Raw genomic sequence first — 12604 nt, 5'->3', positions numbered from 1 at the left:
GGAACGTTGCCTCTTTAAGTAAGGGATTCTGTTTTTTCTGGACTGAAATTATGGTGGAAGGTATTTCCTAGCCAGACATAAACAGCTGATTTCTTTCTCAGAGAAAATGCTGCCCTTTTCCTTTTCTATAGTGGAGAAGAGTGTCCTTGTCTGCCTTACTACTCCTATTTGGTTAACTTCATGATCTCTTCAGAAAGAGGAGAGGGGCCCTCTCATGTAGTATCCAATTCTCTTTGTCCCACTTTGTGGATAAATTTAAGTTCTCTCTTCCTTTTTATGTTCTTTTCTGTCTGTAATGATTGCATTTGGAAACCCAGTTAATCACACAGGGCGCATCACAAGGACGTAACTGCCAGAGAAGGCTGTCTGATGGGACTCGAGACATGGGACATTCCACCCAGATGGCTCACCCTCCCATTTTCTTCAATGCTTCCTTTTCTTAAAGATGAATGAACATACCTACAGACCGAGAACCATTCCCCCCCCCCCCCAAAAAAAAACCCAAAGGAGATCTTACTCATGGAAAGAATGCTGAAGCTCAGGTCCAGGTCTCTCAGCACTTCTCCTTTCTCAGATGAAAATTAAACCAAAATGTTCTTCCATGATGATATATTACCCATTCAGTCATGTCTGACTCTTGGCGATTCTATGTGCAGGTGTCTTCACATCTTGCAATCTTGCACTACTTCTTTGAGTTGCTCTATGCTCTGACCGGTCACCATTTTCTTTGGTGGCCTAATTTCCTTTTACCACTAACTCTTCCCAAAATAATTTTTTTCTCCAGTGGATTGCCCCACTTGACATGGAAAAATAAGTGAGACAGAGTTTTGTGATTTTGCCTTTCAGTGACCTGTCTCGTGTAATGTGCTCCAATATTGGTTATTAGTCATGTTTGCTGTCAAGGAATACGCAATAGCCTTCTCTAGCACCACAGCTCAATTTTCTTCCTGTCTTGCTTTTATAAGATCCAACTTTCAAAATCATATAGGTAACTATGGGGACCATAATAGAACGGACTAACCTACATATGGTTGCCAGGTAGATGTCCTTGTTTTTCCATATTTGGCTCATGTTCATCACTGCTGTGCGACCCAATGCAATCCGCCTTCTGCCGGATTGCATTGGTTTTGCAAGACCGCCTTCTGCCGCCAATAGCCTCCCACCGATCGGTTCTCTTGCACAGAGAGGGCCTCCTCAGGGTGCCGTCGGCCAGACAATGCCGGCTGGCGACCTCCAGGGGGAGAGCCTTCTCTGTGGCAGCACCTGCCCTCTGGAATGACCTGCCCCCTGAGATACGCACGATATCAGACCTCCGGACTTTTTGTTGGGCCTTGAAAACACACTTATTCCATCTAGCTGGGCTGGCCTGATCCCATCCTCTCAGTTTTTAATTGAATTTGGTTTTAATTGGGTTGTTTTAAACTTGGGCCAAAATTATTTAATTGTTTTTTAAATTGTTTTTTTAAATTTTATATGCTATGTTTTATCTTGGCTGTACACCGCCCTGAGTCCCACAGGAGAATTGCGGTATAGAAATAAAATAAAATAAAATAAAATAAAATAAAATAAAATAAAATAAAATAAAATAAAATAAAATAAAATAAAATAAAATAATAAAATAAAATAAAATAAAATAAAATAAAATAAAATAAAATAAAATAAAATAAAATAAAATAAAATAAAATAAAATAAAATAAAATAATAAATAATCCGAAGTTTTATTTCTGGGCTGCATTCACTACTTTGAGCGCAATGTGATCCTAAGAAAGTGAATTTTTCCATGCATTCTATCTCTTCATCATCAATTTTGAGATTTTATTTTGAGATTTCCATTCCTTTGGTAATATTCAAATATTTGGTAATATTCAAATAAGGGACGAAAAAAGGGTGCTCGAACCCTTTCACACCTCAGTTTGTCAACTTCCTTTTTTTTCTGTTCCAAACAGGTGATGAATGGCAAATGGAGGGTTCTGGAAAAGAGGTAGCAGCACCTTTTCCAAAAGAAGAAAAGGAAGTTGTGAAAAGGTTGTTTGGAAAGGAAAGTTCTGAGGAAAACCAATTAAAAGGGAGGCTGGAGAAATGCTGTGCTGATATCAGTGTCTTCTTGGCTGAAGATGATCACCACGAAAAAAGAACGTGTCCATCGTGTGGAAAAATTCTTAGAGATGAATTGGAATTATGTGACTGTTCCAGTAGCCACACAGTAAAACAACAAAATAAAAGCAGGAAACGCTTCAGAAGGACTATTCCTCTTACCTTAAGTCAGGGCATAAAAGTTGGAGAAAAACCATATAAATGCCTGGAATGCGGAAAGAGCTTCAGAGACTCAAGTTATCTTACTTCCCATAAAAGAATCCACACAGGAGAGAAACCATATGAATGCAAGGAATGTGGAAAGAGATTCCATTTTGCCACAAGCCTCACTTCCCATAATAGGAGTCACACAGGTGAGAAACCTTATGAATGCCAGGACTGTGGAAAACGCTTCACTATCTCTGGTTCTCTCACTTCTCATAAAAGAATCCATACTGGAGAAAAGCCGTATCAATGCCAGCAATGTGGGAAGAGTTTCAGATCTTCAGGTTTTCTTACTTCTCATAAAAGGTTCCACACAGAGGAGAAACCATATAAATGTACAGAGTGTGGAAAGTGCTTCACCATTTCAGGTTCCCTCACTTGCCATAAAAGAATCCACACTGGGGAGAAACCATACCATTGCAAGAACTGCGGAAAGAGCTTCAGACAAAAATATCATTATACTGTACATTACAGAATCCATACTGGGGAGAAACCATATAAATGTCTGGAATGTGAAAAGAGTTTCCGTTCTGCAAAACATCTTATTTCCCATAAAAGAATTCACACAGGGGAAAAACCATATAAATGCCAGGAGTGTGGAAAGAGCTTCAACGATTCTCAAGACCTTATTGCTCATAACAGGATCCACACAGGAGAGAAACCATGTAAGTGTATGGAGTGTGGAAAGAGCTTCCGTTCTAAAAAACACCTTACTTATCATAAAAGGATCCACAGGGGAGATAAACCACACAAGTGTATGGAGTGTGGAAAGAGCTTCCGTTCTATAAAACACCTAACTTACCATACAAGGATTCATACAGGGGAGAAACCATATAAATGCCAGGAGTGTGGAAAATGCTTCACTATGCCGGGTTCCCTCACTTCCCATAAAAGGATTCATAGTGGGGAAAAGCCATATAAGTGCATGGAATGCGAAAAGAGTTTCACAACCAGCAGTCATCTTAGTCGCCACAAGAGGATCCACACAGGGGACAAACCACATAAATGCAGTGAATGTGGAAAAAACTTTATACGAAGTAATGCACTTAAGAAACATAGAAAGATTCACTCAGAGGAAAAATCCAGTAAGGTAGACTGGAAAGGGTTTCTGCATTACTAGAAATTTCGTATGATCCCATTATAAAACCCTACAAATGCATGGACTGTGAAAAGGGCTATAGTACTAGCACCAATCTACTTCTGATATTTCACACAGAGAGAAACTATATACATGTGGGAATTCCAGAATGGCGGAATTGTTCTCACAAAAGCATCCAGAACGGAGAGAATCCATATAATTGCTTAGTGTGTGAAAGAGCTTCACAACCAGCACTGACCTTAGTTCCCACAAGAGGATCCACATTGGTGAGAAATCATAAGTATACGTTGTGTGGAAAGGATTTTACTCAGCATCAGTCACCTTATGGGAATAGGAAAATTAGTTTGTGGGAAACTTACAAAACGCAAAAATAAGTAACAGATCCCCTAAATGAATTGTGTGACAAAAAGACCACAGGTAGCCCGCAATTATTGAAATTACAACTGGCAACCCCATTGCTAAATGACATTGTCACTAAGCGAAGTGTCATGTGTCTGTGCTAGACTGATGTAATTCCACAGTGGTGGTTAAGCAAATAACTGTGGGATAAGCACAACATCATATGAACATAACTTGCAATTGACTCTGCTTGTCAGAAGCTGGCTGTGAAGCTGGCTGCATTTGACTACAAGAGTGATGTAACGACCCGATGTCCGAGAACTGGCTGTAAATGTACTTTTTCAGCATTGCCTTTTCTTTCATGTACACTGAGAGCATATGCACCGAGATAAATTCCAATCACACTTGGCCAATAAAAAAATCTATTCTGTTCTGTTCTATTTTCTATTAACAAGCCCCTTGGCAAGAGAGAACAATTTGCATAACACTCATGCTATCCCTGTTGTACAAACTGCTCAGTACAAGGTCTGTCTTCCTCACTTTTGGGATGAAGAAATCACCGGGTTGGTTCTAAGGCAACCTTGGCTTTGCTGTCACCATGTAATATACTGAATAAAGATCTATCTTTTGGTTTTCTTTCTTGGTTTCCAAAAAAAAGTTTTATAAAATGTCAATCTTATAACTTTCATTCTTAATCTTTTAACACAGAGGGGCAAGAAAGGAATACCTGAGATGTTACAAAGAAGAAAGCTTTTCTTCCCAAATAATATTCTCTACTTAATTATGGAGCTATGTTTCCATCCCGACTTTGGATTTAAGTCCTGCCCTCCCCCACCCGCCGCGTAACTACTTAGGGATGCCATCCAAAGTAGAGATTCTCAGATCAAAAAGAGTTTGAATCATTTCTGATTGGTCCGGTGTTAGTTTTCACTAATTAGAAAAGTAGCTTGTGATGAAAGGTGACTGGTTAGAGTTCTCTAATTTTCAGTTTATCTTTGCAGACCCAATAAATGGAAATATTTTACTTATAACCTGCAGACAGCAAGGAATTTAATAAGGCATCTAAGGAGCCCATTTCATGAAAGGTTGAATTCATGACAAAAATAGGTATTTCAAAATAAATATAAAACTCATCAAGAAATTTAAATTGTCCAAGCAGTGAGAAGTATTTGATCAAGCACTTTATGTGGGTGTCCTCTAAATATCCAAGGAGAAGCAAGTTTTTGGATTTGCCGCCCTGAAGGCTCCATTTTGAAGTGTATTGTTATGTAGAGTTGGGTTCCTTCTCGTGGAGCAGAGTCCTCGGAATCTAACATTGCTTACTTCTAAGAGCTTTATAATGTTTTTATGCTGCCACACTCCACAAGCCTTCATGCTAATGTACAATTAAAGCCAGGTAAGCATCCTTGCTATCCCTTCTTCAAGAATATTGAAGGAGCCTGAGTGGCGTAGGAGGCTAATGCCTCCTACTAAGGCAGCATTTAACATCCAGCTGCCTGCAATTACTGCGAGTTCAATTCTTACGAAGCTCAAGGTCGACTCAGCCTTCCATCCTGTCTCAGGTGGGTAAATTGAGGACCCAGTTTGTGGGGGCAATAAGCTGACTTTGTATAAATATACAAAAGGATGAAGGCTATTGCTTAACGCATTGTAAGCCGCCCTGAGTCTCCGGAGAAGGGCGGCATATAAATCAAATTAAAAAAAATTGTTCAAGTAGCATTCTGCAAAACAGCTGAATCTCTCTTCCAGATTGGGATTCCTTCAATAGTAGGCAAGTTTTCAAAGCAGGAGCAGTTTCCCAACAATCTGGCATTATTTGCATATTGACAACATGCCGCCCGGCTTTCTGAGAGACTTTTCTCCAGTAAGTACATCTAGTTGAATGAGTACCACGTTGCAATATCAAACAGGACTCTTCTTGCCTTTTGCTGAGGAAGCCACCAGGGAAGGATGTCTTTAGCACTTGGCCTAAGCACAACATGAAATTCGAAATACAAAAGTTGGCTTTGCTTCCTCTTTGATGTTATAGTCCTTGTGACCACAATTGGAATTGGATCTTCTGTTGCTGAGCAAGGTGGCTGCTACGTGGCGTCTGCCCAATTTTATGAACTTTTGGGTAAAGTTAAGTCGATAACACACAGTCTTTAAGCCAATTCAGCTTGTCCGATTTGAGTTATTTTGTTAGAAACCAGCTGGGATAGTCACAAAGGATATTACACGTGAGTACATGATGCTGGGAACCTGCAGCGGTTCTGAAATTTTACAGTATACACAATAGCTGGGTGTTTTTTTTTTTATTAGCGCTGTTCTTTTTTAGCCAGGCTTTAAATTCAGATTCCTGCAGTTATTCATTTTCAAATGATTGCATATACCATGTTTTCCCTCCCCCCTTTGGCAAAACCTCACTCATCCTTATTAATAAGGGTGTACACTGAAAATATATATTGGAATTTGAGAGCATGCACACACACTACAGTGAAAGACTAACAGCGCTCCCAGTGAGTGAGACTCTATGGCTGAATAACGGTCTTAGGAAGAGAGGGAGCAGGGAGGCCGAAGGTGCGTCTTCTGGTGCCAAAGTCGAATATCCGGGCCAGGAATCTGCCCCCTCTGCTGGGTGGACCAATGATTCCAGTCCCACTGTGACTGACATGCAGGCGACCAATGAGGTTCATAGTTTTGGAGGTGCGTCTTCGCCACTCAGGTCCCCTCAGTGTCAATCGGTTTCAATATCCATACAAGATATGGGCGACCCCCAGGGGGAGGGCCTTCTCTGTGGCAGCACCTGCCCTCTGGAACGACCTGCCCCCGGAGATACGTATGATACCAGATCTCCGGGCTTTTCGCCGTGCCCTAAAAACCTCTCTTTTTCACCAAGCAGGGCTGGCGTAACCCTCCCCCCCCCTTTTTTTTTGAGATGTTAGATTTTTAATTGTCTATGGGTTTTAGTTGGGATTTTAAATTTAGGCCAAAATTGTGTAATTCTTTTAACAAATTTTAAATTTTGTATTGGGATGTTTTTATTTTGGCTGTGCACCGCCCTGAGTCCAGTAGGAGAAGGGTGGTAAACAAATTTAATAAAATAAAATAAATAAATAAATAAGATAATACAGTGTACAGTACAGAAAAATATACATTCCGTTAAATTTCAAAATAATAAAAACCTTACAAATCCAGACAGGGATCGGGGAAAAAAATCAGATTTGCACTTTAAAAAAATCCTTTACTGGATACCTTCCCAACATCTTGGAGGACCTGGATGGGGAGAGGGGAGGAACTGCCTGAGGGGGCCTCTCTAGGGGAAAGCACTCTCTGGTTGCAATTTCCAAAGGCATCCCAGAGGGGAGAAAGACCCTCCTTTCCCTTCCTTTCTTTCCCTCATTCCTAGTTGCAAATCGGGGGGAAAATCTTGCAAAGGTGACCTTTAGATGCTTCTTATTGGTTGTTCCTGCAGTCGCCTCTTTCTCCCTGCGGAGATCTTTCTGCTGGTCCTTCCTGATCATTTCCTATGAGATTTTCTCTGGTGCAGTTTTGGGGTCCTGGAGCTGCTGTTTGGGGGAATCCCTCCCGAGGATCCCTCCCAGAAGAGATCACCAGGTAAGCTTTCCTCCTGATGCCCTTTAATCCTGGAAGTGGACTTTGCCTGCCTTTCCTTCCTGCGTGGATTTCTTTTTATTTTCTTATGTACTGTGTTATTACAGGTAGCCCTTGGCTTCCGACCACCATTGAGCCCAAAATTTATGTTGCTAAGCGAGAAATTTGTTAAGTGAGTCTTGCCCATTTTTACGGCTTTTTTTTTTTTTGGTCACATTCGTTCAGTGAATCACTGCAGCTGCTAAGTTAGTAACCTGGTTGTTAAGTGAATTTCCCCATGGATTCTGCTTGGCAGCAGGTGACAAAAAGGGATCCCATCAGGAGTGAGTTTCAAATCCTGTCGCTACTGGTTTGCTCGTGGGCGCATGTGCGTGTGAAGCTTCTGTGCATGCGCAGAGAAGTCTGGGCGGGTGGGCAGAGCCTCCCGTTGCTGCCGCTACCAGTTCGCCCGATCTGGGGTGAACTGGTAGCAACCCACCACAGGAAGACATGACCCCAGGGTACTGCAACCATCATAAATGCGAGTTGGTTGTCGAGTATCCGAATGTCAATCACATGAACATGAGGATGCTGCAGTGGTCATAAAGGTGATGAAAATGGTCATAAGTCACTTTTTTCAGTGCCGTTGTAACTTCAAACAGTCACTAAGTGAACTGTTGTAAGTCAAGTACCACTGGTACATCACCACTCAAGAAAGTCTCCGGGCAAATAAAAAGAAACCAGTCTTTCCAATAAGCTGTTCCAAAAGGTGAAGAATTATCAGACATGGGGGGAAGATGATCAGCATACCTCCATGGGATATGGGGTGGGGTGTCGTTGAAAATATCTAGGATCTCTGCGGTGCTTTACGGCATGATGGGTTGCTGAGATTGATGGGCTGTTCTCTACTCAAAGGCTGTTCTCTATTCAAAGGCCCTGCTGCTTGCTGGCCCCCCAGTCAGCATACACAAAGAACAGCTTTTCTGAATTTAATGCTCCAGAATTTAGGGAGGCTGTTTTTATAACAAATAGTTCTTCTATTTTTCTTTCTCATTCTCAGAGATAAGAGCAACATCGATGGTATCTTGCAGAACATCTATTGTCTGTGGTGGAGGAATAGCAGCAGTTATGCTTTCAAGGAAGGTAGGAAGATATTTTCCTCAAACTGCAAATGTCATTCAGCATAATCCATCTGTTCTGTCCCCTCCCACGAGTGACCTTGCAGAGGCTCAAATAGCCCGGCAATAACAAACGCAGGCTAGAGAGGCTGAAGCTGGCCCTTTAATAAATAGTTCTCTTCCAAACAGTATATCAGTCCAATAGTTACCGGGCAATGTTCCAAAGGTCTTGGCAGACGGCCAGCAGACTAATGCAGGAATGCAGACTCTTGTCAAAAAAACTCCAAACTAACATGTTGTAAATCCACTGCATCCAAAACGCCAACAAATTGTTCATCACGCCTTTCCAGCCCAGTTACACCCCTTTTATACTTTGTAGGGTGTGGCCCTATGTCTCCTGACCACACCTCTTGGGACGTGGAAATAGCTGTTCTCTACAACGTCTCCTACGTCTCTCTCTTGCATCCAATAGAGGCTCCCCCTCGTCGTTACCGGCCTCTGTTTCCTCCTCAATTTGGCTGGGGTCCAGAGGCATGTCAGCAACTGTCAGTTCTTGCTGACTCACCAGTGAAGACGGCCCCTTCGGCACATAGCTCGTGACAGCTTCCTCCTCCTCCATATCATCCTCCAACTCAGCATGCGAAGATAAATCAGCCTCCGGGGCCGGGGTCACAACACCAGCACTGTCCACAATGTATGTGTGTGCACGTGCACAGAGGGAGTCTGTTTTCATTTAGCAACTTCCTTATACTTTGATAGGAAGTCGCATAGTGCTGCATTTGTGAAGGTAATTATTTCAGGAGGAACTATCTTACAGTACAAAGCCACCCTTTTCCTCCTTGGACGCTGAGTAGAACGTACTTGATAATATTATTTATTTTATTTTTTCATATTTGTATACCGCCCTACTCCCGAAGGACTCAGGGCGGTGAACAGCCATAATAAATACAAATACATATAGAAGTTAAAAACTATTAAGAAACAGATTAAGTAATTTAGGCTCAAAGATTAAAAACATCCAAATTTATCTAAAGAGGTTTAAAACCCAATTTAAAAGCCAGTTTAAAAGCCAATTAAAAAGGGAGAGTTAGGCGAGACCAGCTTGTTGGAATAGAAATGTTTTCAGGGCACGGCGGAATATGCGTAAGTCTTGGATGTTTCATAACTCCGGGGGAAGCCCGTTCCAGATGGTAGGTGCCCCCACAGAAAAGGCTCTCCCCCTGGGGGCCGTCAGTCGAATTGTTTGGCCGACGGCACCCTGAGGAGTCCCTCTCTATGGGAGCGAACTGGTCGGTGAGAGGCTATTGGTGGCAGGAGGCGATCTCGTAAGTACCCTGGTCCTGAGCCATGGAGCGCTCTAAAGATAGTAACCAAAACCTTGAAGCGCACCCGGAAGACCACCGGGAGCCAGTGCAGCTCACGCAGGAGGGGGGTTACATGAGAGCGCCACATTGCTCCCATCACCACCCGCGCAGCCGCATTCTGGACCAGTTGAAGCCTTCGGGTGCTTCTCAAGGGGAGCCCCATGTAGAGAGCATTACAATAATCCAGGCATGAGGTGACAAGGGCGTGAGTGACCGTGCGTAACGAGTCCCGATCCAAAAAGGGATGCAACTAGCGAATCAGGCAAACCTGATAAAAAGTCCTCCTGGCTACGGCCGTCATATGCTCTTCAAAAGACAGCTGTGAGTCCAGGAGGATGCCCAAGTTGCGAACCCCATCTGTGGGGGCCAACGACTCGCCCCCAATAGTCAGAGATGGCGCCAACTGACTATATCGGGACGACGGAAACCACAGCCACTCGGTCTTGGATGGGTTGAGTCTGAGTTTGTTCTTCCCCATCCAGATCCGTATGGCCTCCAGGCACCGGGACATCACCTCGAGGGCATCATTGGGGTGGTCTGGGGTGGAGATGTACAGCTGGGTGTCATCAGCGTACTGATGGTACTTCACCCCAAAACCACGGATGATCTCACCCAGTGGCTTCACATAAATGTTGAATAGAAGGGGCGAGAGGACCGATCCTTGTGGCACCCCACATATAAGGGGCCTCGGGGTCGACTTCTGCCCCCCTGTCAACACAGACTGCGACTGGTCAGAGAGAAAGGAGGAGAACCACTGTAGAACAGTGCCCCCCACCCCCAACCCTTCCAACCGGTGCAGCATGATATCATGATCGATGGTATCAAAAGCCGCTGAGAGGTCTAGTAGGACCAGGACAGAGGAGCAACCCCTGTCCCGAGCCCTCCAGAGATCATCAACCAATGCGACCAATGCTGCCTCTGTGCTGTACCTGGGCCTGAATCCCGACTGGAACGGATCTAGATAATTTGATTCATCCAGGTACTGAGGCAGTTGTCGTGCAACCACACTCTCAACAACCTTTGCAACAAAGCGAAGGTTGGAGACAGGACGATAATTTGCTGATACAGCTGGATCCAGGGAGGGCTTCTTGAGGAGGGGCCTCACCACCGCCTCTTTCAAGACAGTGGGAAAGACACCCTCACTCAAAGAAGCATTTATAATCTCCTGGAGCCAGCCTCGCGTCACCTCCCGGGAGGCCAGTACCAACCAGGATGGACACGGGTCCAATAAACATGTGGTCGCATTTTATTTATAATATAATTATGGTCTCAACTCTGCAATGTGTGACCATGTAATATTATTGTTTCAAAAGTAGTTTCAAAGAATATAGGCTAAATATTATACAAATACATTTCATGGAGATGTAGAAGTGAAAACTAGGATGAAATTAGGATGATAGTTTGAATGAGGCTACTGTGGTTTACTGACATATGTCAAGGTGTTCTTAAAAGGATGCACAAGGAATATTTCCAGTTTATATTTTATAGTATACAGTCAACTATTCTTTTTCTAGTCGTCTGCCAACTCTATAATTCCTTGAAGTCTGCTTTGATATGTGAAAATGTGATAAGATTCATCTTTATTCTTAAACCGTTCTGCAATAGAATATTTCATTTTATTCTTCTCAGTCCCCACTATTAGCAAGGTGCTTTGATCCTATTTCATCTGTATCCTTGGACTTTGTGGAAGGGTGTACAACAAATGATACTGCTACACATTACATAGACTGTGGTTATATTACAGAGTGCCTTCCATGCAGAACCAATCTTGGAACAAGACAGCTTCTTGCTACAAAATGTTTCCTCCTGAAATACATTTTTCCCACATGGAAGAAGAACAAGGTACATATAGCTTCACATGATTGCTTGTGATTCAAAAAGAGTCTTCTTGTGATATAAAGTTCCAGGTGAACTAGTTTGAAATAAACACAGATATTTACTCAAAACTCCTTTTGGCATATTCTCTCAGATAGAGCATCTTGATATATGTCAATAAACTCCGGTGGCCTCACCGTGGTTATTTGGTTTATTATAATTTCCACTCATGTCATCTGCAAATAGATGGCATCTCAGCATCTCATGGTACTTCCCAGAGTACTTCTCCCAACATCTTCATATACCTCTTCAGTAAGTATTGTGTTGGGGGACAACATAAGGCAGTATCTGAACTGTCAGATAGGACTCTATCAATTGACAGAAAAGGAATTTAGGATGCTGCTCCTGTAGAATTAGCCAAAATCACAAAAGTCTATCACAGGTGAATTTCCAATCAGAAGCCTGTAACTCTGCCCATTTTCTCCAGGGAACTTGTTTATTTATCTTACTTGAAAACAGGAAGTTTTCTTTAAAAAGAAATCTTGCATTGTTCCATAATAAGAGACTTTTTAAAATATGCTGTTCTTGTTTCAGAATTCCATTTCTTTTGAAGATGTAGCTGTGTTTTTCTCCATGGAGGAATGGGGCCTGTTGGACTTGAAGCAAAGAACCCTGTATCGAGAAGTCATGTTGGAAAACGCAAGGAACGTTGCCTCTTTAAGTAAGGGATTCTGTTTTTTCTGGACTGAAATTATGGTGGAAGGTATTTCCTAGCCAGACATAAACAGCTGATTTCTTTCTCAGAGAAAATGCTGCCCTTTTCCTTTTCTATAGTGGAGAAGAGTGTCCTTGTCTGCCTTACTACTCCTATTTGGTTAACTTCATGATCTCTTCAGAAAGAGGAGAGGGGCCCTCTCATGTAGTATCCAATTCTCTTTGTCCCACTTTGTGGACAAATTTAAGTTCTCTCTTCCTTTTTATGTTCTTTTCTGTCTGTA

At 42.6% G+C, this 12604-nt stretch overlaps 1 protein-coding gene across 1 annotated transcript in view; it reads left to right on the top strand.

Moving 5' to 3' along the window:
- Nucleotides 1-12604, top strand: part of LOC139309842 (uncharacterized) — a 44323-nt gene that overhangs the window by 28581 nt on the left and 3138 nt on the right. The window contains exons 7-11 of the mRNA XM_070934044.1: nucleotides 2325-3412; nucleotides 7266-7333; nucleotides 8370-8452; nucleotides 11536-11633; nucleotides 12201-12327. Of these exons, the coding sequence (XP_070790145.1) occupies nucleotides 2325-3412; nucleotides 7266-7333; nucleotides 8370-8452; nucleotides 11536-11633; nucleotides 12201-12327 (1464 nt within the window). The remainder of the gene's footprint in view (nucleotides 1-2324; nucleotides 3413-7265; nucleotides 7334-8369; nucleotides 8453-11535; nucleotides 11634-12200; nucleotides 12328-12604) is intronic.

The sequence above is a fragment of the Pituophis catenifer genome, unplaced genomic scaffold (genome assembly GCF_029215685.1).
Source record: "Pituophis catenifer annectens isolate HBS135680 unplaced genomic scaffold, rPitCat1.0.hap2 SCAF_2, whole genome shotgun sequence".
NCBI lineage: Eukaryota > Metazoa > Chordata > Lepidosauria > Squamata > Colubridae > Pituophis > Pituophis catenifer.
The sequence above is the reverse complement of the archived record's forward strand: the minus strand, read 5'-3'. Positions and strand labels throughout refer to the sequence as shown.